Here is a 23,596-nt window from a genome sequence, read left to right as displayed (position 1 = left end):
AAAGGGGGCAGTGGTGCTGTTGGGGATCAACACCATTTAAAGGCGGCCGGAGCGCTCTGGTGGGGGTAATGTCTTTGTATATTCCACTTGGCGCCAGACACCGCAATCACCTCCAATTTGTGCTCCCCAACGGGATCAATGTCCTGTTGATCTCGGACCCAACTCAGGAAGCCGCGGCGTGCGGTCTTTCCGTGGCCGTTGGCCATCATTCGAATCGGGACGACACTATCGGATTGGCCCATTTTTGCGAACACATGGTTTGCGTGAGCTCTAAAGAATATCCTGAGACGGACTTGTGCAAGAAGCTTGTGTACTGCAGTGGTGGCAGATGGAACGCTGCGACGGTGGGAGAGAGAACGTCCTTTTACTTTGAGGTGCCAGCGTTCAACAGCAACGGGACGCCAGATCTTTGTGTGTATGAGGAAGTGATCAGTGTGTTTTCCTCCTGCTTTAGAAATCCGACATTCAACAAAGGCTACGCAAGACGAGAGATTATGGCCATCGACAGTGAGCACACAAAAAATTGTTCTGTGGTTGGGAAGATGGCCCATCATGCTCTGCGGCTGCTGGCCAGCCCGGGACATCCGTTCCATCGTTTTAGCACAGGCAACTTCGACACCCTTTTCAGGGGCCGGAAGACCAATTTGCACGATGAGCTTGCCCGCTTTTACGAGCAGAATTACCAGGCCTGGAAGGCTGGCCTCGTTCTCATGGGCCCCCAATCACTCAATGCTCTCAAGAAGTTGGCGATTGCAAACTTTTCGCAGTGCATGATATCCCAGAGGACAGAAACGAGCAATGTGCTCAAAACCTGCTGGGCTCCTGTCTACCGGTCGCCAGTTTTTACAGATTTGGGGAGAATGGTTTTGATCGAAAGCGCAAACACCACACCTACTCTGAGGATATGCTTCCCATTTACAGCAGACGGCAAGGACCAGCTTATCTTCGCACATGCGTGGAGCTACGTGATGGGCAGCGAAAACGAGGTCTCATTCAATTCAGAGCTGTTCAAAGCAGGTCTGATTAAAAGCTCATATTCCGCATGTCCGCTAATCACATTCAAGGACCGCCTATTACAGCTCGAATTGAATCTGACCATGGCCGGCACAAGAGGCTACGAGAGAATATTTGAGTATCTCATCCGGTACACCCAGGAGGTTTTCTCACCCGATCCAAAGCGCGTTAAGAGGATAGCCAAGCTGCTGTCGCAGTTCAACTCCATTGAGCTATATAATTTTCTGCACCACGACACAGAAGTGTCTGCTTCCTCGCAATGCCGGAGCCTCAGCCAGATGCTACTTGACGACCAGCGTGCCTACTCCGAGTGGCTACTGAAAAATGCTCCTTGTTGGGGTTTTAGCGACTCTGGTTATGACGGGTCGTATGAGGAGTCTTTGGAAGCACAGACGTGGTGGAAGGCAAAATCAGAACAGTTCTGTGCCCAAGTTCGCTCGACAGTGTGCAAGGAAAATATTTTGGCTACCCTGGTAGCCCCGGGAAATGTTCTTGCACAATTTGGAAAGCAAGAGTACGGGGTTGATCCATACTATGGCTTCCATTACAGAATCTTGCCGATAACATACTGTGAATCGGACTTTCAGGTGCGACTGCCGCGGCCAAATCAGTTCGTAGTTGGCCAGATTGACAACCAGACCGGTCTGTATGAGCTCTTGCAATCTACTCTGGAATCAAGCCGCAACTTCATCTATGCAAGCAAGGAGGAAACGACGCCACCGGAGCTAGTCCTTTCATCCAAACAAACCCAGCTCTGGTTGAAACAAGACCGTGACAAGTACCGTGGAAAAGCCTATCTTAGTTGCGAAATTACCAGTGCCACTATTGAACCGAGCGTGCGGTCGACTTTGTCGCTGGAGATCTTTTGTGACGTAGTCAAGGAACTGCTCCGTGAAACGCTTTATCCTGCTCTGGAGCTGTGGTACGCCTACGATCTTCTTCATTCCATGAAGGGGACCTGCGGTTTGGTGATTCATGTCTCGGGTTCCACAGTGGGGATCTACAATATCCTGGAGATACTCACTAACAAGCTGCGAGAGTTGAACGACAACTTCCTGTCGCTAGTGACGCCTTCCATATTCCGCCAGTCCCGCATCAGGATCAAAATGAAGTATGAGAACCTGCGCACGCTGCGGTCTCACGAGCTGGCGTCTCTAGGTCTTCTTTCCGTTCTTGAGCCGGGAACGTGGCCACTGGAAGATCGGCTTAAAACCCTTGAGGAGCTGGACATTGAGACAGTAGCCGCAACAGTCAAAGCCACCTTTGAAAGCTGCCAGTTGACAGCACTACTGCACGGCGACGTTTCAAGGTCGGATTACCAGTGCACGGTAGACACTCTGAGGATGCTTGTGGCGGAGTTCGCCTCACCTCGGTACAAGCAGCTACAGACGCTGTCTCTGCCACCAGGTTGCAATTTCCGGATCCATGGCTTTTCACCGGACGAAACTAACGCTTTGGTGTATTACATTCAGCTTGGAGCACGCAAAAATATAAGGGACAGATCGCTAGCGAGGTTCGTGGCGTACATCTACTCGACGTTCCTCACAGCAAAAATCAGAACTCAATACCAGCTGGGGTACGTTGCTTTTGCTGGGCTTCGGACACTCAAGGACACCGTCGGAGTTCATGTGACAATCATGAGCGGTGATCACGAGCCGTTGGACTTGGACGCAAAGATAGACGACATTGTGGCCGAATGGATACGGGAATTTGAAAAAAATAGCAGCAAATATCCAGAGATAGTGAAACAGTTCATAAAGTCTTTGAACCAACCAGCGAGCGAGAATTCTTGTTTGACCTTTGGAGTCGTGGGCAGAAGTCTAGGCGACGGGAAATTGATTAAGGAACACCAGGGTTTCTGGAACCAGATACTTAACCAGTCGCTGAATTTTTCAGCCTCTGGCGAAGACAAGATCGACGTTGCAGTGATTGAGAGTCTACAGTTTTCCACTCTCATCAAGTACCTGAGAACGAAGCTGGTTTCTGAGGAACGCTCAAAGCTCTCTGTTATGCTCTCTACCAAGCTGTCGCATGAGGAAGCAGCAACAAAACTTCGGCCCATACGGTTGCAGACTTTTCTCACTGCGGCAGGCTTGCCCATCAAGCGCGAAAAGCTCGAAAAGCTTCTGGACCAAGCAGGAGAGTCGCAAGCACAGCTTGCAAGACTTTTATTCAAGCACTACCAAGAGGAAGGAGGCTCGCTACGGCTTATCTCCAGTACGGTGATGAAGCTCACCAAAGACGTGTTTGCGAGATCTAAAAAGGCGGACATTCCAAGGCCGTCCTCGACAGAGATTATCAACTTGGTCTCGTGGAAAAGCCACATGCAGAAAGGAATTGCACAGAACTAGCTCTGTCTCTTCCTTGCTACCCAGAATTCGCATCTGTATTTGAACCCGCCTAGCGAGCGCGGGTCGCTGCCATATGTTGTCTCAATACCGGATTCTCTCTTTACGAACTCGAATCCGAATTTCTGCACAAGCTCGATCAGGTCATCGCGCGATAACTCCAATCCTCTCATTGGCGTTGCGACTTGCTCCCAGTCGCTGTTCTCGTTTTTCTGTGTGTTCATGGTGACGGTCTCATCGTCCTCGTGATGCCACAGGAGAGGTCCAAAGTTAACCCAATAGCCGCCATCCGCCAGACAATGGTGCACGGACCGCAAGTATTCGACAATGTTCGATGCAGTGTCGAGGAAAAAACATGTTGCAACCACTTGGAACTTCTTGGCATTCTGCTGGCGAAACTCAGCAGCCTGAGGATCGTTCGTGTACACGTCGCTGATCCGCGGCATGTCAGGCGGGCCATAAAGGTCTACAAATGAGCCTGCAACCATCGACATCAAGTCGGCAACCGGTATTTCAGGATATTCTTTATTGATAAAGGAAATGTCCCCCGGATTAAAATCAGGAATGTATACTTGGCGGATCTGGTCTGTTCGTTTACTGACGTTGGAGCTTTTATGCAGGTAGGGACAGATGACGTAGTTGTTTTCGCAAAACGAGTGGTTGACTATGAAACTGGAATTGGTGAGCATGTGGTACGAAAACTCGTTTCCCTGGGTGCGGAATCCTCTTCGCACAAATTCCACAACCAGTCTGCCCAATCCTGAGCCTGGCACAAGAACCTCGACGTTCTGTCTGTTGATGACATCTGGAAACAAGTTCTCGCACTCCTGCAAAATGCGTCCAAAAGATGTAGCTCGCTCCTCAGCGCAATCTGCAGACCACTCTCGCGCGAACTGGACTAGTATGCTGCGCACTTTGTCCAAGTCCTGGGATGAGCACTCTGCCCACACGCCTGGGTCTGGCTCTGCGCCCCACATTGGAGCCACAGTCATGGCAATCTGCTCCAGAATCTGCGCATTCAAATCAACAGAGTGCTCCAAATAGTCGATGTGCTGATCCATCCATGGGAAGAGCGCCTGTTCGTCTCTGGTCAAGCTCTTGTATTTCAGCTTCTTCGGGGCTACCACCTGCTTCACGGCCCATGATTTGTAGCCTTTGTGCGCCGAGAAAACAGAGGTCAGGGCCTTGTATTCTGGGTCCATATATTAAGAATACGGAATTAAAAATTTATAATAAATAGTTTTCTATTTAGAGTCCAATTTTTTCTCCAACGCTATGACAGCCTGAGTCAATTCGTCCAATTTACGGTAAATCTCGTAGTTCTCCCATGAAACTCCGGCGTCCTTACTAGGCTCAATGGGAGGAACAAGCTGGTCTAGAGTAGCTTCCCAAACTTTGAAGTTCTTCGCGAACCCAGGGTCCTCCAGTTCGGCCCTCCTCTGAGTCTGGATCGAAGCACGAATGCCATCTCCGTTCTCATCGTTGTGGTCAAAGCCGTCGGTGAGATCCCAAGGAGTGTCTTCCTCGTTGTTGTCGTCGGCAACCTTTCTATTTCTATTGTACTCAACTCTTTTGGCAGCTTGGACCTCGTAGCTAGCAATGAACAGCAACACAGGAAGGTAGAGCACCACCATCACCTTGTCGCATAGGTAAAGGTACAGTTTTCTGTCCAGCCACCAGCTGAACGGCAACTGCAGGAACACCGTCTCTACAAGGTTCAAAGGCGGACAAAAAGTCTTGTCGTCTGGAGCGCGCACGTATCTGAGAATCTTGGCGGAATATTGTGCAAGGTACTCTTCTGTAGCATTTCCAACAACATCTCCATATGCCTGCGAGTACAGAGCAATTAAGATATTGAGCAAGACCAAAACCACAATGAAGGTGTAGGCGTAGTACAGAATGGCTCCGTACGGGTATGCAAAGCGCTCAATGGTGTCGAAGTTCGGACCGCCCAGAACCGTCTGAACCATCGTGGTGGTCAAAAATGACGTGAGTTCCCTCTTTCCATCTGCCTGGTCCAAACCGACAAACGCCTGTAAGAAGCCCACGGTGATGAGGGCCAGCAGGAAGAAAAAGATAAACGACTCTCTGATCATTTTCTTGACCACCACTATCATGGTTCCGCAAAACTGTAACACGTCAAGAAATAAGAGTAGCCGAGACCACATGAACGGAGCAGCCAGCGACAAAAGTCTGTAGGAGATGACGTTGAACTGGTCACGTTTTTCTGGCGAATGGGCAGCCAACGCAATGAATCGCGTAGAAGCCGACGCAATCACAATCGCATACAGCACATCGTTGAACACGTTGGAAAATTGCATGTAGTAGTAGCCAACATGATAGAACTTGACCAGCTCGTCCAACGCAAATCCAATGGTGAACAGATAGAACACCACTTCGACAGCCCCCAAACGGGACGAGTTGGTATCTGTGTTGACAAGAAAGGTGAAGAGGGCCAAATACAGCACCGAAAACGTGATTTCTAAAATGTTCTGGTACAGTGGGGTTTTAATTCTGTCAGGGTCAAAGTGCTTGAAGAAGCTTGTGTTTCCTGTTCCCTTGAACAGCACGTAATTGGAGGAGTCCGTAGACGACTGGACGATCCAGCCTCTCCAAATCCATTTCAAACATCTCTGGTAGCCCCCCGACGAGATGATGATGGTGGCATGCGTGTCGACAGCCAGCTCCAAAGCGTTCTCAGGTGCAGAGTCCACGTCGTGGAGGTTGATGGAGTACCGGTTACAGAGCATGGAGATAAATAGGTACTTCTCGTCCTGCTCACGCTCGATCAGCGTAGCCGCGATTTTCTGTGCTGCCAGCATCCTAGTTGCGTACAGGGTATCGTCAGAGAGCTCCTTGATGGTAAGAGAGTAATACCATTCGCTGACTTTAAGTAGACAGAACACAAGACAGGCCTGATATCGTCTGCGGGAAGGGCCTTCGCCGCCTGCGGCGCCCAACACCGCGTCGATCAGCTTGTCTGTCAGAACAATGGAATCCAACCCAAGGATCTGTTCCTCTTTCAGGGGAATGGGTATGACCTTGTCAATAAGGGTTTTGAGATTGATGGAGATCCTCAGAACCTGCCTTGGAGATGGAGACAGGTAATCGCTACACTCTTCGTCTTCATACAGCGGAAGAGCGACCGACATGGAGGAAAAAAGGGGACAATTTTTTCTCAACAGAGAAATTTCAGTATGGTCCCGTGCTATTTATCTATTTTCGACGCGACGCGACCAAAAGAAAAAGTTCTCTTCGCCATGTCGTTTGATTTTCTGCCTGCAGAGCTGAGAATTCAGATCCAGGACGTGGTAAACGCGTATCCGCCGGCGGAGGACATCTTCCGAGCGATCATAGAGCATATGGGCGGGACAAAGCGCCGCAAGCTGGACTTCGACGTGGACGTCCTGCCTACGACTCTGGCGGGCTCGCACATCGTATTGCAGATTCCCGAGCTGTCTGTGCAGTCGCCGATCCGCAAGAAGCTCAACATTGTGTTTGGCTGTTTCCCTGGAGAGCGCAAGGTGTTCTTGGCGCTCACCAAAAGCCTCGAGTCGAAGCCTGAGTTGCTGATCACAGATCTGTCGGAAACTAATATTCAGTTTGCTGTTGTTTTGGACGTGCCCGAGAAAAAACAGTACAAGACCCTACTCATCACCTACGGCGCCAACAAGGGCCAAATGTACAAGAACGACCCGATCCTGATCCAGTTCAACAACGACGAGTTGAGTGAACAGTTCGGCCCGTTGCTGGACAAGATCGACCTGACAGACTTTCTACAGCAGCAGTTCCGAACGTTCGGGTTTGATCTCGTGAAAGGCTTTGGCCCGGAATGTTTCTTTGTGGACGCGTACAAAGGGTCTAAAGAGGGCTACTTGTATTTTCTGCCCAACCATGTGATATTCGGCTTCAAGAAACCAATCCTCATATTCGACTCCACCAACATCGAGTCCATCACATACACCTCCATCACGCGCCTGACGTTCAACGTGACATTGACGCTGCTGCCAAATTCGGAGCGCCACGAGTTCTCCATGATCGACCAGAAAGAGTTCGAGAAGATCGACCAGTACGTCAAGAGCAAAGAGCTCAGAGACAGATCGATGACCGACGAGCTTAAGGCCCAGAGACAGCTCAAGAACAATACCGATAACCCTGGAGCGCTCGCAGAGGCCGCCAAGCTTGTGCCCGGAGGCAGCCAGATAGTCGGCAAGGTCGATGATGACGAAGAAGAGGACGAGAACTATCAGAGTGACGAGAGCAGCAGCGACGGCAGCTCGAGCGGCGACGAGGAGCAGGAGGCGGCGGCTGAGGTAGATGACTTGCAGGCAGAGCTGAACAATCTGCAAGAGGACTATGAGGACCTGGGCTATATTGATTTGGGGAATGAGGATGAACCAGAATCTCAAATAAGTAAATAAATAGGTAACGTTTTGCTGCGATGCAGCTCACGCCGTCTTTTGTCTCTGTTCCTTCAGTTTCTTCAATCGTTCCTCTATGATCTCGTCGTTGTTCCTGACCCACTTCTCAAATAGGTACCCAAATCCAACCCACGCTCCCGTCGAATAAACATATCCCATTGGTGCGTAAGTGAAGCTCATATTCCGCAGAGCTTGCTGATATGCCCTTGCAAAAGCCCCGAAAAGTGCCCATCCAGCGAGATTCGATAGCATAATGAATAATATTACTATTTTCCCCTCATTACGAATTATTTTTGGCACGGGAATCTAGGTGACAGAAAGGGGACCATTTTAAGGATACATCTGAGCGGGATAATGTTATAAGCTAAAATACCCTTCTTCTTAATATACCCAATGTTCTTCTCGCAAGGAGCAGAATTTGAGTTTGAGGAAACATTCATGGTCATCAATGGCCACGATGTCTCGCTTCCTACCTTTATATCGTACGTTCTGGACTGGGCATTCTACATCGTTATTCTCTTGGGGGGCATATTTTACGGAGTGCTTGGAACGCCGCGGACAAGCGATTTTGATGTCCGAGACACATCAATCATGCACACGTACGTTCAGGAGGCAAAGACCTTAGCCCCGATATGGCTGCTTGTGGTCATGGCCATTATGGTGCCGATTTTGGCGGTGGTTCTAGCAGGCTCTGTGGTCACCAAACTTCCACCTTCTCGCAAGGCGTGGGATATCCACTGCGCACTGCTCGCAATGCTAGGCGCATCTGCGTTTCAGTTGTTTACTGTGGTTATTCTGAAAAACGTTTCTGCGCTTCCTCGTCCCGACTTTCTCACGAGATGTGTTCCCTTCACGTTTGCTTCGCAGCAGCCGGGCTCGCTGAGCACTATCGGGATCTGCGCGAACCCGTCACACAGACTTATTTTTGAGGGATTGAGAAGCTTTCCAAGCGGCCATGCATCGACAATCACCACGACATCCACTGTCCAGTTTCTGTTCACCGCAGGTAAACTAAATCTGTTCGACGGGAGGGGTCTCTCCGGCAAAAACATCATCTCCTTGATGTATCCTATTATCATCTCGTGCACTGTTGGATTTTCCAGAGTTTCTGACAACAGACATTTTGTTCGAGACGTGGTGGCAGGAATGTGCGTGGGAATTTTGTACGGCGTACTTTTCTACTCCCTGTACTTCCCTTTCCCGCTGATTGCTGAAAATCTTGGAAGAGCATACTTGCCCCGCAGATTTGGTGTGAACGACTTATTCAATGGAGTTGGGGGATTCTGGAAAGTACCAGATCTGCCTGGCGCCCCAGCAGACAGAACAGAAGTCCCTGGTTACTACCAGGAACAAAATCCAAAAGACCAGGCCGCAGTGCCATCACCTCAAACAGAGCAAAAACCCCCACCTACTAGGATTAGCATCGACACATCCAAGGTCACCACCAAACTCAATGATCTGGCACAATCGTTGCGGAAATGAGTAATAATGCTAGTAACGTGAACTATTTACCAATGCAGAAATTTTCAAATACCGATCCCAAAATCTCTTCCACTCCGATGGCCTCTCCTGTGATCTTTCCAATACCATCCATACTAATCTTGAGCGCCTCAGCAGCAAGGACCACGTCGTTGGTTTTAGAATGCATGTAAAATTCCTCAAAACCAAATAGCAGATCGTGCTGAATAATGTTTTGAACTCTGCTAGACACAAATATTGGCTCATCTTGGGTCCAACTATCAAGAGTTTGAGTTATCGCATTCAAAAGATCCTGTATACCATCTTTGTTGCGACAACTAATGACTTTTATTTCCTTAGGCTCGAACTCTTTTTCCAATTGCACTACCAAGCTTCTGACCTGGTCAGGGGTGACCAGATCACTTTTGTTCAGAATTATCACCAGTTTCTCTTTATCACATGAGCGAATGTGGTCCTTCATTTCCTCTCCCAACTCACGAAGGGTGCACGGGAGAAGAACCAAGTTTAAATCTGCTTCTGAGGTCTTCATCTTCGCTCTTCTGATCCCTTCTCGTTCAATTTGGTTTTCAGCGTCTCTAATTCCCGCCGTATCCCCAATCACGACTTTGTACCCATTGATGTCTAAGGGAACTTCGATCGAGTCTCTTGTTGTGCCTTCTACCTCGCTCACAATGGCCCTGTCTTCATTAGCGATAATATTCAAAAGAGACGATTTTCCAGCATTGGGCGGGCCTGAAAGCGTTATCTTAAACCCTTCCATTAGTGACTGTGATCGCTGGACTCTTTCTAGGTACCCTCTCACGTCCGTTTCCAGTTTTTTGATATCCGACTCTGCTCGCTCGAACAATTGGCCGATTTCTTCAATGTCATGCTCTTCACCAAAATCTATTAATGTCGTGATGAGGGCGTATGTATTCAAAATTTGCTCTCGCCAGTGGTGGAACAGTTCTTTGGTTTCTCCCTTCATGGAGGTCAGAGACAAAACTCTCTGTCGTTCAGTTTCTGCGTGGATCAGATCATTGATGCCCTCGGCCTGTGTAAGATCTATTTTGCCATTCTGGAACGCTTTTCTAGAGAAATCACCAGGCTCCGCTGGCCTTATAGGGTTTGCAGGAGTGTGCAAAAGTTCCAGGCTTTCCATTACGCACTTGATCACTGCGGTACCACCATGGAGATGAAGCTCGAGCATATCTTCCCCGGTATACGAGTTTGGGCCTTTAAAATACAGAGCTATGGCCTCATCTAGAATGACTCCGGTTTTAGGGTGGTAGAGCTTGGCGAGGGTGGCTATTCGTGGTTTGAGCTGCTCTCTGGCAGTTAAAGCTCGATATATCGATGCCGAGGACGGGCCGGTGATGCGGACAACGGCTATGGCCGATCTTGCGGGGTAACTCGACAGTGCATAGACCGTGGGCAGGGCTACTGACGAAAGGTGTCTTTTGACGGAACCGAAAATGAATGCCATAAAGGTTGAAAATAATAGTTATTAGACGTGAACTATTTAAAGCCCCGAACTACACCTTAGACCTGATACTTAGGTACCAGGTGGCCGGCTATTAGAAGGCAAGGACAGGACTGAGGATATCAGGTGAAATGGGAAAAGGCCTGGGGTAAAAGGGTCATGGGCGCAACATGACGGTAAACGAGCGAATTTTGTTTGGCGTATAAGGAGCGAAACGTCGGAGATTCCGAACAAATTAGGTGATGGTACAGCAGCCCGAGGCTGAAGACTCTTTGAGCAAGAGACTGGCACGGGTGGCAATCTCGAAAACGTCATCCACAGCCTCCCCTGTCAACGAGGAACACTCGACATATTTTCGGGCGCCGATGAGACGAGCCACCTGTTCGGCCTTTTCTTTTCGGACGTATTTCTGGTCATAGTATTCGTCTGTGCCATCATCTTCGGGCCTGAGGTCCTTTTTCAGCCCGACCAGTATGAGAGGTGCGTTCGGACAGTAAGTTTTCACTTCCTGAGCCCATTTCATGCCTGCGTTATCTAGAGAGTCGGGAGCGTTCAACGCAAATCCAATCAGAATGATGTGGGCTTTGGAATATGACAATGGTCGAAGCCGCTCATATTCCTCCTGGCCTGCAGTATCCCACAAGGCCAAGCGTACTGGTTTTCCATCCACTCTGCAATCTGTTGCGTAATTTTCAAACACCGTTGGGTGATACTCTGTTGGGAATTCCCCGAGGGTAAAGACGTACAATAGCGATGTCTTACCGCAAGCACCGTCTCCCACAATGACGATCTTCCGCTTGATGACGTTCTGAGACATTGGACTAGGGAAATAGATCAATTACGGGATTTGTCCATAAAACTAGACATCGAAATTTGGAAAAGAATAAATTTTTCCAACATAGCAGGCTAGTGTCAGAAAATGGTTAGATACAGGTTGCTTATATAATGAGCCTTAAAACCCGATATTCCACGTATTTATGCTCGCGCACGTCGCGACGGGCGACACTTTCACCAGTGCGGGCGTTGCCATTTCGTCGTAGATGATGTCGAACGCGACGCCCAGCTTCTGGCTCACCTTGGACGCCAGACTGTCTGCGAATTGATCCATTGTCAGGTCAAGGCTGTACGACGACAGCATTGCCTGACGTGTGCATGCATAGAGTAAATTGGCCGGATAACACTGGTTATCTGCAACCAGTGTTGCGGTTGCCTTGATCGTTTCGATCTGCACTGCCTCAATCTGAGCCGGCGATAGCGCAGACGGCTTTGACCAGATGGAGGAGGTGCCCCAGATGGATTTTTGCGATGCTGGCAGGTCCCAGAGGGAGCTGTTGATGGACGGGAACGGCTGCTTGAGCTGTGTGAGCGGATCCGGGAACAAGTCCAGCGAGGACAGCTGCGGCACCTCGAGGGACGGGAGCTGCGGTTGCGGGAAGTCGAACAAGCTGTGCGGCTGGTTCTGGGGGAGGGAGGGCTCCGCTGCGGGCTGCGTGGCGGACACTGCTTCTGAGGCCGGCTTTTCGACAGGGATGTTCAGTTTCGAGAGCAGCTGACTGAGCTGCTCCGTAGAGTACGACATTGGGGCGGAGACGGCGTTGCCGTCCACGGAAGCATTAGCCGTGTCGTTAGGCTCATCCGCCGGTGGTTCGGCGCTGCCATTCTCAGCGGCCCCCACGCTGAGGGCGGCTTCACGCTCCTGCCGCTCCTTCTCGCGACGCTTCTCTTCCTCCTTACGCTGCTTCTCCTCGCGCCGCCGCCGTTGCTCCTCCTCGCGCCGCCGCTGCTCTTCCTCGCGCTTGCGCCTCTCTTCCTGCTTGCGCCGCCGGCCCTCCTCTGTCTTGCGCCGCATCTCCTCCTGGTGTATGCGTTCCTGCTCGAGCTTGTCCTCCTCGCGCTTGCGACGCTCCTCCTCTTTCGCCAGCTGCTGCAGCCGCTTCTTCTCCTTCAGTTTCTCCTTCTTGCGGCGCTCTTTTTCCTCCTTCTCCTTCTTGCGGCGCTCCTCCGCCTCCAGCTCCTCGATCAGCTGCCGCGTGCTGTCTTCAGCCACCTTCTCCTTATACGCAGCCACCAGCCGCCCGCTGATGATCCGCGCAATCACCACCTGCAGATACCGGTACGCGTTGTGCAGCTGCTTGCGCTGTCGCTCGCTGTCGAGCTCGTCATCCTCCTCGTAGTCGTATTCGTCGTCGTCGTCGTCGTCGTCGTCGCCGCCGTCCTCGGGTCGCAGATCCCGCTCCTCATCCAGCTGCTCCACAAGGTCGATGAACGAGCTGCCGTTGTTGTTCAGTATGTCGTCGGCCACACGGCCGATGTCCTGGATCGTCGTGGGCGCCGGCTTCGGGTCCTCGAGCCCCAGCATCTCGTGCACCAGCGCCGAGCTCAGCTCGAGATCCTCGTTCGCGGTCATGTGCATCGCGTGGTACAGCTTCTCCAGGTCGCGCTCGAACGCCTTTTTCGGCCCGCTGCAGCCCCGGCAGTTGCACCCGGGCGGGTTTTCGTGCACAACTTTGTACACCTCGCTGTACTCGACGTTGAGCAGATCGCGACGCTTCTGGGCGTCCAGCTGCGTCCAGAACTGCCGCACCTGCTCGCGCTCCTCGACGCTCGGCAGCGTGCTGCTCCAGTACATCTTCTCGTGCGCCGTCGGCGGCTGGTGGTGCACACACTCGTCATAGTCCTCGTCGTAGTCCTCAAAGTGCTCCGAGCAGTTATCGTGGTCGCACGAGTGGCAGTACTCGTCGTCGCTGTGGTCCGAGTGGCTGTGCGCATCCGCAGAGCTCAGCTCGCTCAGCTCGCTCACCACAACGTCGCCGTTCTCGCCTATCTTGATAACCCTCGACTCTGGATACTCGTCCTTCTCGTTGTTGAGCTGCACCTGGACCTTCACCTTCGCACCAGCATGGGTTCTCGCTTGCGGCTTCATGCGGACAGAGTGCTCTTCGTAGTCAAAGTGCACGTTCTCGCCCGCAATATAACTCATGCTTAACACAAAGAATGCTTTAGCAGGACACAATTTTTCATGGGCCGGGTAAAAGTGCATTTCTAGCCGTCACCTACTGCTCCCTATTTACCATCCGCTCTGGCGGCCTGGCCCGCCAAAGCCCCCCTGCGGGCCCCCAAAGCCTCCCTGAGGACCCGCGAAGCCGTTCTGAGGACCACCCTGAAAACCTCCAAACCCACCTTCGGGACCTCCCAAACGGCCCTGGAAGCCACCGTGCGGGCCTCCATAGGGAGGTCCTTGAAGCCCGCCAAAGCCGCCTATTTGCTCACCGAAGCCTCCGTGGTTCCGGCCACCGTAGCCACCCTGGTGCTCCCACTTCTGCTCAACTTTGTCCTCAATCTTGTTGGCAGCAACTGCTCCGAGCAGAGCACCGGCAATACCTCCTAGCTGGGAGTGCGAGCCGCCCAGCTTGGATCCTCCGTAGGCTCCAGCAGCCCCACCCACAATAGTCGAGAGAAGGCCTCGCTCGCCCTCGCCGCCAACCTGTTGCTGCTGGTCTTGTTGCTGAAGTTGTTGATATTCGCCTTGTTGGCCAGAAGAGTAGAACTCGTTAGCAGACATTAGCGCTAATTGGGAAGTGGACCAGAGGCAGACGTGTTCTATTTATACTGGAAGCAGTTCCAGATGAAACTCTTCGGGTTACCGTTTTCGGCTGGGAGCTACGTGTTTCACGTTCTCTGACGCAGGAGACCCCGGTGACCGGCAGCGGGCTCGGGGAGAGTATGTGGGAGAGATGTCTCCAGATTACTGTTCCAGGTTCCTTGGCCCAGTTGGTTAAGGCATCGTGCTAATAACGCGGGGATCAGCAGTTCGATCCTGCTAGGAACCATTTTTTTTGTCTGCAAAATCACCATGCTCCAGGCGTCCTTCCTTGCTGGACATGGCGACCAGTTTTCCTCTACCCAACCTTACACGTAATGAACATTTAGTACTACATAGCAAATTTACTGCTGGTTCTCATGCTCAGCCCATTGAGCCTCGGCGTCCTCGGCCTGGTGCTCCTCGTACACGTCGTCGACGGTCTGGTGCAGAGAAAGGGCAGGCTCCTTCACGTAAGAGTTGTCCAAAGTCCAGGAGGCCAGAGCGTTCTCGGCATCGATGATGATCTGCTTGGATGCCTCGTAGCCATCGTAGGCAGGTCTGGTCTCACCCGGAGTCACTGGAGAGTCGTCTAACAGCTCAAGCAGGGCCTTTCCGTAGCCGGCAATCAGGGCAAGTTTCTCGGAAAGCTCTCTCAATGCGTCAAATTGGTAGAGGAAAGCAGCCTTCAGTTTTTCTCTGGTGATGTTGGACAATTGAGCCTCAGCAACAAGCGACTCGGCCTCAGCCCTGACGAGCTCTTGCTCCAAAATTGGGATCTTGGGAGACTGTGGGTCCTTGTACTTGAGGTGAGCAATCTCGTCGGTGATTTTCTGTTTGCGGTCTCTCGAAGGCTGGACAGAGGCCTCAATGTTTCTGATGCTCTTGAGGGTGATTCTGTACAGGTCGTACTTGTCGATAAATTGGTCTTCCAGCTCGCCGATCTCGTAGATCAGAACACCCAATTTGTCGGTGACGTCGGAAACGTCGTCGTCATTCTCCTCTCCCCAAAGAGAGAGCTGCTTAGCGACAAATCTTCTCTCTCTGGCGACAAGCTCGACGCTTCTTTCAAAGTTCTTCTCAATCTTGATTAACTGGGCGAGCTTCTTCGAAAGCTCCGGACCAAAGGATCCAGCAGTAGACTTTCTGATCGAGGAAGCAATGGAAGTGGTACCAAAGAATTTACCCCTAAGATGGTTAGTTGGATAAACGCGTGCGGACAACTTACTTGGTGCTCGAGGGTGGAGGTGGTGGAGTGGCCAACTGGGAGGCCGTAGGGGCTCTGGAAGATCTCAAAGAATAGGTTCTGTGCATTGCGATAGCGATGAGTTCAAATACCTTCTGAAATAAAGTTATTTATCAACTCTAGCAAGTTAGTACAATTTCAGGTGTTGATTTCTGTATGCGACCATATATTCCGCATTGGGCTAAAAGGGCGCAACACTGTTGCTGTGGCAGTGTACAAATTTTCGCTTCTTCTTTGGGAATATCGTGGCTTCCAGATTGGGAGCATTGCACATCGTAATAGCTGACGTAAACATTTCAGAAAAGAGCCCGGAAGCGAAGCGTTAGAGCCTTGGGCGCTTTGCATCGGGCAGCTCGTGCGACTGCTCTCTCTTGACGCCAGTTGCAAGGCCAGCTTTCTCCAGAATCCGCTCGTAGTCCTCGTGCAGTCGCTCATACGCCGTCTGCAGTTTGTCCATTTTGTCCGCCTTTTCCAGCTCGCTCAACGCGTCTCTGTTCTTCAGATACAGCCTCTTCTTTATCTGCAAACGCACGTTCTTTTCGCTCAGGTTTTCAATACCGCCCTTCTTGTTCTGCAACATCCACAACAGTGTCATCTCCACGCATCTCTCGAACTGTCTGCGGTCCATTTTGTGCAGTGCAACCTGTTTTTCAATCCACGGCTCCTCAATCGGCAGCTTGACGCCATTGAGAAAGTCTGCCCGGTTCAGTCGCTGCAGATCGCAGCGATCACGCAGATCGTCAAACGCCTCGCTCGGATCCTCCACAGTGATCTCCTTGACCTTGTCGTCTGCGAGCCACTCGTCCACCATGCAGTTATATAGGTTTTTTCCGTGGCCTTTTGACTGGTACGGAGGAAGCACAATGAATTGGCTGATTTTCTTGCGGAATTGCAATTCCAGAGTCTCTGAAGCATCGTGAGCCGCCGTACCTGGGTGTTTCCAATGGGAGTAGGCTGTGCTGAACCCAACAAACGACTCTTTCTTATCTTCGGGGCATTTGTAAATCGCATAGATCTCCCAGACGTTGTCGGTGCTGTCGATGTAGGAGCCTGCCTCGATGAACAGCAGGACGAAGATCTGGATTCGCAGGTGCAATTTAAGCCCATTTGAGTCGTCGAGCTTGAACTTGAAGATCTTGTATGTTTCGCCATCGATCTGGTACGTATACACGGGCTTCCCAGGGAGTTCGAAGTTTTCCTGTTCAATCTTGTCCAACCACAATGCCTCGTCCTTGACAACTGTTTCCTTGGGAAGAAACTCCAACAGCGTCTTCTCGACATCTTTCACGTCCTCGGATAGTTTCGACTCGTACTTGACGCCTAGAAACGGATACATAGACCGGCAGTCGAACGCAAGGTCGATCCGCAGTCCTTTGTACCCAAAGATCTGTTCGGAGTCGCCAAAGATTGGGTATGTAAATGTGGGATTGAACGTAAACGCGCCCTCTGGCTCTGCCAGCGATATATGGAGGGCCTCGTTTGAGGACGTGGTCCAGCTTGACGGCTCGTAGTCTGGTAGAGACATGAGAATAAAAAATAAAAAAATGATGATTTTTTCAAACCTGTGCAACGATGTTGATATTTTCCGGCTGCAGTAGCTCCCATTTGGATCGCCCGTTCGCGCCAATTGGCTCCAGGTACACCATGCTGTTTGAGCAAAGCTCGAGGAGATAGCTGAACTGCTGAACAGCTTCTTTTCTCGCGCACGGGCCCAGCAGCGCGCCAAAACTGATCTGCATCAGATCAGACCGCTCGCTCTCAACCAGCCCGTTACCGTGCGTGCGGCACTTCTCCACTAGTGACTGATAAAATCTGTGCAGACGGTTCTCATCGCGCGAATACGACGCGTCTCCAAAACTGATGTCGAGCATCGCGTCGTCGTTTTCGAACGCGACGGGGCTCATCTCCTGGATTGGCTCCTCGAACCGAATATGTGCGCTCGAGATGCTTCCTCTGCGCGAGGACTGGCCAGAAAGCGCTCGCCGGGCCTCTTCAATGGATGACACGCTCGAGGCGCGGCTGTAGGAGCGGGACATCTTGTTAGCAGTTGCTGGATGCAGCAGCAATTGCATGAAGGGCGGCAGTCTCTGCAACTCTGCACCAACGAGCTCCATGAACGAGAATGTTGGCAAACTACGGTCTGCAAGCATCAGCTCCGAGTACCGCTCGCGATCCTCTTTCATCTTGGCAGTTGAAATCGAAATTTCAGCGTCGCAAACAATTCTGCGCAATTTCAGTCGTCCGGCGTCGATGCGCCGCCGTTTGGGCGTCTCCATGTCCACCACAGATACTTCTATGTCCGGCTGTTGTGGCTGCTCGGGCAGAATGGGCTCTTCGAGGTCGAAATTGAGATCGACGTCTAGCACGTCGCCGACACCATCGCCCGCGGCATTGGCGACCACATTGCCGTGCTCATCGAACGAGAACTCCAGTTGGCCGAGACTCTGGTTCATGATATCGTCGAGCGGCCCGATCGACGCGACAGAGCCCAGCGGTGACCTCACGCCGCTGAACACTGTGCCGGCCGTGTGCACAGAGTCTCGCGTGAACACCGTGCTGGATGTGTCTGAGATCGACGAATCAGCGACCAGCGCGTGCTGCATATCGAACTCGCGGATCTGCCGCTGCTGCACCCCGACATGGGGGTTAGTGTGCTCCAAATCCAGCTCCGACAGCATGCCCACGTCGATGTCGAAATTCGGGTCGTCGCGCAGCACGTTAACTGGCCGCGTGTGCATTGCGACTTCGATTGCTACGTTCAGTTCGCCTGCCGCTCCCCGGTAACTCCCGAGGTCTCGGGTGACCTGGGCCTTGATAGCATGCGTCTCCCCTAAATGTTAATAGCCGGCGGAAATCACGTACGGAGCGAGTATTCGGTTTTCTGCTTGTACACGAGGGTCACGCCGTACAGCAGACTGGATGTCTGGCGCAACGGTGCGTCGTACAGCGGGTTCGCTATCGCCCGGCACGCGGCAGGGATCGAGACCTGCTCGATTCTGCGCCGTGTGAGCCGCGAGTGGGCCGTGCGGGAGCCCAGAGTGGCCAAGAGCCTGCAGTTAGTGCAACATTACGGAAACTCACCAGATAGTGGCCATTCCCTCGTCGTGGTCGGAAAGCAGCGCGTTCATTGGGGATACTTATTTTAACGTACAGGAATATTTGGGGTGGGTTCGATCCCTCTACACCTCACACCAGAAGCGCGGCGATCGACCCGGCGACGGTGAGCAGCGCGCTAACCAGGGCCATGAGGGCGAGCAGGAACTGTGCGAGCGGGGTGAGCTCACTGCGGTGGAGCCGCAGGTAGAATAGCAGGGGCAGCGTGATGCAGACGGTGAAGCAGATGGCGGAGCCGAGCAGCGACATGATTTTGCCGAAATTCGTAATTAGCAGCGACGACACGAGTAGCACGCAGCTCACAGCTAGTCTTGAAGCCAGCGGGGGCAGCCGGCGCTCCAGCGCTGACAGAATGGGCCGGCACACGAGCGGCAGCTTCGAGAGCGGCAAAATTCCCATCAGAACGACGATCGTCGTCGGAATCCACGCCGGGTACGCTTTATTGAGCAAGATATTTTTTGTCACCTCGTCTTGCACAATTTGCCCAAACATGAGGAACCCAACGACGCCTGTGGCCAAGTCCATCGAGTAGCTGAACAAGAATGCTATCGACATGCAAGCGGTGTATTTCTCGGGCCGTTTCTGGTCGGTGTACACCTCTGGGAACGCGGCGTGGCCGCCCCAGGGTGCAAGGAAGAGGCCCAGACTGAAACACAGGTCCGGCAGGGACACCGGCCACAAGTTTGTCGGTGCAGGGTGGAGCAGCGAGCCAGGCTGCGTGCGGTGGATCAGTCCAGACACCAGCACCATGAAGAAAGTCGCCGTGGTGCACACGATGCCGGCAAAACTCAAAAACGACAAGATGCGCAGCGGCAGCGCGTTCAACAGAACCATCGCCGTGCACACCACGGTTTTAAAAAACGCCGGGGAGAGGCCCTGGAAAATGGCGTTGAACGAGTCGGCAAACAGGATCACCATCGTCACGCTGGCGCCGTAGAGGTCCAATGCAAACACAACAAACACCAGCACACTGGCGCGCGCGCCAAACGCCTGCTGCGCGATGTCGTGGTACGTTCTTAACGATTGGTTGCGCGCCTGGATCCGGCCCAGCAGCACGGCCGTATATCGTGTTGAGAGCGCCGCAAGTGTCAATATCGCTGTGCCCATGATCCAGCCGGCGAGCCGGAATGCCAACGGGATGGACAAAATGCCCAGCCCGATCAAAACGTTGATGGAGTTGAAAACCGTTTGCACGGGAGTGCTCTTGAGCGAGATAACGATCTCAGAAACGGCATCCTTAGGCGGCTCCAACAGCGGCGTGTGCTCATCGGGTGGCACTTGGGGCGTCACTCGCGGGCTGCTGGGCACTGCCAACTCGGAATCGAGCGTCGTTCGGGAGCCTACCGACGACGAGAGATAGTTGACTGAGCGTCGAACGGCGAAGGCGAAATTGTTGATCGAGTTCTCGCCTCCGACGTCCAGAAGCGAGCCTCTTCTGTCGTGGATGCGGAACTCCGGCGGCGAGCTCACCGGGCTGACAGAAGAAGAGTCGATTGCGGACATTGAGCGGAAAAATATTAGACAATAAATAAAATACAGTAAATTGAAAAAAGTCGAAACTCAATGCTCCAGCGGGTTTTTGTCCGCCAGAAGTCGTCGTTCTCGGCCACGATCCGGCTGCCCCAAACGAAGTTCCCAGGGCGCACCGATCTACACGCGGTGCAGACTCAGCTGCTGCCGCAGGTCACCACGGAACTGTACGACTGGAACAACCGTCGCGAGGTGAAAAGTATACAAGAGCTATTTATTTTGCACGACGGCCCGCCGTACGCCAATGGCGATCTGCACATTGGCCATGCTCTGAACAAAATTCTGAAGGATATAATTGTACGATTCGAGCTTATGAACGGCAAGAAAGTGCACTATCGTCCCGGCTGGGACTGCCACGGCCTGCCGATTGAATTGAAGGCACTGGAACAGATCGCGCAGCACAAGAATATGCGCAAGAAGGAAATCAAGCGACTGCTAAAGACGGGTCCGAATGCAGCGCTCGAGGCCGAGCTGTCAGCGCTCGGCAACAAGTTGAAACCGCTGGAAATCATTGAGCTGTGCAAACAGCATGCCCTGTTGACCCAGCGGTCCCAATCGGCCCAATTCCAACGCATGGGCATTATGGGAGACTTTGGAAATCCATACAGAACGCTGGACAAGGATTTTGTTGCGCGGCAGCTGCGCGTATTCAAGCGGCTGTTTGACAACAATCTCATCAAAAGACAGGAAAAGCCGGTTTACTGGGGGTGTGAGAACGCCACAGCACTGGCAGAGGGAGAGCTCGAGTACAATCCGGCGCACCGCTCGACTGCAGTGTATGTTAAGTTCCCGCTGGAGCACCCGCCAGCGGAATTTGGCCCCGAACCCGTGTACGCTCTCATATGGACGTCGACGCCGTGGACGTTGGCCGCAAACCGCGCAATCTCCGTCAACGAGAACATGGACTACACCATAGTGGAATCAAGGGACGAGCGGCTGATTGTGGCGCAGAAACTGGTCGACTCGCTAAGAGCGGTCGATCCAGAATTACGTGAGACGTACATTCAAATTCCCGGCTCACAGCTGCTCAGCTGCAGCTATCGAAATCCACTGTTTGCCGGCAGCAGCCAGGACACAAGTCTTCCTATCCTGCACGGCGAGCACGTGACAGACTCTGCCGGTACTGGTTTAGTGCACACGGCCCCCGGCCACGGACAGGAAGACTATTTTGTGTGTCTAAGGCACAACATTCAGCCGTACTCACCCGTCAACGAGTACGGTAAGTACACGAGCGAGCTGCCGGACAACGATTTACAGGAGTTTGTTGGTTTGCGTGTTCTTGGCGAAGGTACGCAGAAAATGGTCGCTAAACTAGAAGAGCTACGGCTCTGCTACCATCTGGACCCGAACTACATCCATTCGTATCCGTACGACTGGCGTTCGAAAAAACCAATCATCATCCGCTCGACGCCGCAATGGTTCATCGACGTGGGCAAGATCAAGGCTGTCACCACTGAGCTGCTCGAGAAAAACGTACAGTTCTTCCCGAAGCGCGGCTCGAACCGGCTGGTCTCGTTCATCAACCTGCGAAACGAGTGGTGCATTTCCAGGCAGCGCAGCTGGGGTGTTCCGATTCCCGTCGTATACCACAAGCGGACAGGCGAGCCACTAATCAACGACCTAGTGATTGAGCGTATTTCCCAGGTCATTGCCACAGAGGACGTTGAGAGCTGGTTTGGCGAGTCGTCGATGGCTAAATGGATCCCGGCCGAGTGCGATGTGAACCCAACCGACTACGTTCGCGGCACAGATACGATGGACGTGTGGTTCGACTCCGGCTCTAGCTGGACTCTGGTGGAGCAGTTTTTGGAGTCCACAGGGTTGCTTCCGCAGGCTGTGGCTCGTGGATATCTGGCAGACGTGTATCTGGAGGGCTCTGATCAGCACCGGGGCTGGTTCCAATCGAGTGTGCTGACCAAGATCGGTGCAAGGGCGCCTGGCGAGCCTGCAGTGCTACCGTACGGGAAAATTATCACGCACGGGTTCACGCTGGACGAAAAAGGAGACAAAATGTCCAAGTCGCTTGGAAATACTATTGTTCCGGTCGATATTGTTGAAGGAAACAAGGCGAAGAAAGTACCTGGTTTGGGAATTGACGGACTGCGTCTCTGGGTGGCCCAGGCCGACTACACGTCGGATATCGCTGTGGGGCCGGTGATTTTAAACAGGGTGGCCGACGTGGTGAAGAAATTGCGTTTCACGTTCCGATTCCTGCTTGGAAACATTGGCGACATGGAGCAGACAGTCGATTATGCCCAGATGGACACCATGGACAGATACATTCTGTCCAGGCTGGCGTCGTTCGAGAGGACAGCTCGCCAGTGCTACGAGGCGCACAATTACTCGAAAATTATCAAGGACATGAATCAGCTGGTCAACGTGGATCTTTCTGCGCTGTACTTTGACATTCGCAAGGATACTTTGTACACGGACTTTGCAGACAGTTTGAAAAGACGCAGCACACAGACGGTGTTTGTGGAGGTGCTGAAGGTGCTGACGAGCGTGCTGGCTCCTGTAATGCCGATTATGGCGCAAGAGGCATGGAACCACTCGCCAGAAGTGGTTACTGGTGGGCTGCAGTCGTCTTTTGTGCGTGGATGGTACGAAGTTCCGCAACAGTACCTTAATGCGGAGCTGGAGGCCGAGATGGAGCAGCTGTTAAAATTCAATCACCAGATCAAGACCGCAATAGACAAGACGCTGCGCAGCACAGACACCATGAAAATGGCCTCTGAGACAGAAATCTACGTGAATGTTGCTCCTGAGACTTCTTTGGGTACTCTTGTGTCTAAGTATGAGTCTCAAATGACTGAGTACTTGATGGTGTCTAAATTCCACCTCAACTCAGAACGTACAAAGGATGTCTTGCTAGAGGCTACAGACGGCGAGGTTTCTATCGCAGTCGCTAAAACAGACTTAGAAAAATGCCCTCGTTGCTGGCGGTACGCTGCGGAGGGTCCTGCCGAGTTGTGCAAAAGGTGCTCGGAGGTGGTAGCATGTACATAGAATAAGCAGAAAATAGAAACTGTGCATTTCCAGAATTCCCTAAATAAATTTCCATTTTTTTGCATTTTTTTCATGTCGCTTCAAGCCAAGTACGACCAGTTCCAACAGACGATCGAGTCGCTCAACACAAAAATCGTCCAATTGCACTCGCAGATCGACGAGCACGGAATTGTGCTGGCGACGTTGAAAGAGGTGCCTCCAGACCGCAAGTGTTACCGCATGGTTGGCGGATCACTTGTGGAACTCGTTGCTGGCAACGCGACCAAGATTTTGGAGGAGAACCTGGACGGCATGAAGAAGTCAGTGGACACGCTTACAGAGGAGCTTAAGAAGCAGCAAAAAGAGTTTCTCGACTGGAAAGAGAAAAACAATATCAAGATAGTCAAGGCGAATTAG

At 52.3% G+C, this 23,596-nt stretch overlaps 15 protein-coding genes across 15 annotated transcripts; 5 read left to right on the top strand and 10 right to left on the bottom strand.

Annotated features, from left to right (window-relative positions):
* Positions 1-68: 68 nt before the first annotated feature.
* Positions 69-3,365, top strand: KL911_003177 (uncharacterized protein; the record flags this gene model as incomplete). Its single annotated transcript, XM_043198328.1, has 1 exon — positions 69-3,365. The coding sequence occupies one exon, from the start codon at positions 69-71 to the stop codon at positions 3,363-3,365; it is 3,297 nt and encodes a 1,098-aa protein (XP_043054128.1).
* Positions 3,366-3,582: 217 nt separating this feature from the next.
* KL911_003176 (uncharacterized protein) lies at positions 3,583-4,564 on the bottom strand (the record flags this gene model as incomplete). The annotated part of the gene is made up of 2 exons (XM_043198327.1): positions 3,583-3,604; positions 3,675-4,564. The coding sequence occupies 2 exons, from the start codon at positions 4,562-4,564 to the stop codon at positions 3,583-3,585; spliced, it is 912 nt and encodes a 303-aa protein (XP_043054127.1).
* Positions 4,565-4,606: 42 nt separating this feature from the next.
* Positions 4,607-6,514, bottom strand: KL911_003175 (uncharacterized protein; the record flags this gene model as incomplete). Its single annotated transcript, XM_043198326.1, has 1 exon — positions 4,607-6,514. One exon carries the CDS (start codon positions 6,512-6,514, stop codon positions 4,607-4,609), a length of 1,908 nt encoding a protein of 635 aa, XP_043054126.1.
* Positions 6,515-6,622: 108 nt separating this feature from the next.
* KL911_003174 (uncharacterized protein) lies at positions 6,623-7,783 on the top strand (the record flags this gene model as incomplete). Its single annotated transcript, XM_043198325.1, has 1 exon — positions 6,623-7,783. The coding sequence occupies one exon, from the start codon at positions 6,623-6,625 to the stop codon at positions 7,781-7,783; it is 1,161 nt and encodes a 386-aa protein (XP_043054125.1).
* Positions 7,784-7,810: 27 nt separating this feature from the next.
* On the bottom strand, positions 7,811-8,035 carry KL911_003173 (uncharacterized protein; the record flags this gene model as incomplete). The annotated part of the gene is made up of 1 exon (XM_043198324.1): positions 7,811-8,035. One exon carries the CDS (start codon positions 8,033-8,035, stop codon positions 7,811-7,813), a length of 225 nt encoding a protein of 74 aa, XP_043054124.1.
* Positions 8,036-8,176: 141 nt separating this feature from the next.
* On the top strand, positions 8,177-9,265 carry KL911_003172 (uncharacterized protein; the record flags this gene model as incomplete). Its single annotated transcript, XM_043198323.1, has 1 exon — positions 8,177-9,265. One exon carries the CDS (start codon positions 8,177-8,179, stop codon positions 9,263-9,265), a length of 1,089 nt encoding a protein of 362 aa, XP_043054123.1.
* A 22-nt stretch (positions 9,266-9,287) lies between these two features.
* On the bottom strand, positions 9,288-11,541 carry KL911_003171 (uncharacterized protein; the record flags this gene model as incomplete). Its single annotated transcript, XM_043198322.1, has 2 exons — positions 9,288-10,681; positions 10,974-11,541. 2 exons carry the CDS (start codon positions 11,539-11,541, stop codon positions 9,288-9,290), a joined length of 1,962 nt encoding a protein of 653 aa, XP_043054122.1.
* A 135-nt stretch (positions 11,542-11,676) lies between these two features.
* Positions 11,677-13,764, bottom strand: KL911_003170 (uncharacterized protein; the record flags this gene model as incomplete). Its single annotated transcript, XM_043198321.1, has 1 exon — positions 11,677-13,764. The coding sequence occupies one exon, from the start codon at positions 13,762-13,764 to the stop codon at positions 11,677-11,679; it is 2,088 nt and encodes a 695-aa protein (XP_043054121.1).
* A 27-nt stretch (positions 13,765-13,791) lies between these two features.
* On the bottom strand, positions 13,792-14,286 carry KL911_003169 (uncharacterized protein; the record flags this gene model as incomplete). The annotated part of the gene is made up of 1 exon (XM_043198319.1): positions 13,792-14,286. The coding sequence occupies one exon, from the start codon at positions 14,284-14,286 to the stop codon at positions 13,792-13,794; it is 495 nt and encodes a 164-aa protein (XP_043054120.1).
* A 383-nt stretch (positions 14,287-14,669) lies between these two features.
* On the bottom strand, positions 14,670-15,817 carry KL911_003168 (uncharacterized protein; the record flags this gene model as incomplete). Its single annotated transcript, XM_043198318.1, has 2 exons — positions 14,670-15,531; positions 15,714-15,817. The coding sequence occupies 2 exons, from the start codon at positions 15,815-15,817 to the stop codon at positions 14,670-14,672; spliced, it is 966 nt and encodes a 321-aa protein (XP_043054119.1).
* Positions 15,818-15,872: 55 nt separating this feature from the next.
* Positions 15,873-17,075, bottom strand: KL911_003167 (uncharacterized protein; the record flags this gene model as incomplete). The annotated part of the gene is made up of 1 exon (XM_043198317.1): positions 15,873-17,075. The coding sequence occupies one exon, from the start codon at positions 17,073-17,075 to the stop codon at positions 15,873-15,875; it is 1,203 nt and encodes a 400-aa protein (XP_043054118.1).
* Positions 17,076-17,106: 31 nt separating this feature from the next.
* On the bottom strand, positions 17,107-18,678 carry KL911_003166 (uncharacterized protein; the record flags this gene model as incomplete). Its single annotated transcript, XM_043198316.1, has 2 exons — positions 17,107-18,334; positions 18,632-18,678. 2 exons carry the CDS (start codon positions 18,676-18,678, stop codon positions 17,107-17,109), a joined length of 1,275 nt encoding a protein of 424 aa, XP_043054117.1.
* Positions 18,679-18,736: 58 nt separating this feature from the next.
* On the bottom strand, positions 18,737-20,167 carry KL911_003165 (uncharacterized protein; the record flags this gene model as incomplete). Its single annotated transcript, XM_043198315.1, has 1 exon — positions 18,737-20,167. One exon carries the CDS (start codon positions 20,165-20,167, stop codon positions 18,737-18,739), a length of 1,431 nt encoding a protein of 476 aa, XP_043054116.1.
* A 60-nt stretch (positions 20,168-20,227) lies between these two features.
* On the top strand, positions 20,228-23,200 carry KL911_003164 (uncharacterized protein; the record flags this gene model as incomplete). The annotated part of the gene is made up of 1 exon (XM_043198314.1): positions 20,228-23,200. One exon carries the CDS (start codon positions 20,228-20,230, stop codon positions 23,198-23,200), a length of 2,973 nt encoding a protein of 990 aa, XP_043054115.1.
* Positions 23,201-23,272: 72 nt separating this feature from the next.
* KL911_003163 (uncharacterized protein) lies at positions 23,273-23,596 on the top strand (the record flags this gene model as incomplete). The annotated part of the gene is made up of 1 exon (XM_043198313.1): positions 23,273-23,596. One exon carries the CDS (start codon positions 23,273-23,275, stop codon positions 23,594-23,596), a length of 324 nt encoding a protein of 107 aa, XP_043054114.1.

Source organism: Ogataea haglerorum (genome assembly GCF_019207285.1).
Source record: "Ogataea haglerorum isolate 81-453-3 chromosome Unknown 81-453-3_NODE_8_length_489951_cov_95.815404, whole genome shotgun sequence".
In the NCBI taxonomy this organism is placed as follows: Eukaryota; Fungi; Ascomycota; class Pichiomycetes; order Pichiales; family Pichiaceae; genus Ogataea; species Ogataea haglerorum.
The sequence above is the reverse complement of the archived record's forward strand: the minus strand, read 5'-3'. Positions and strand labels throughout refer to the sequence as shown.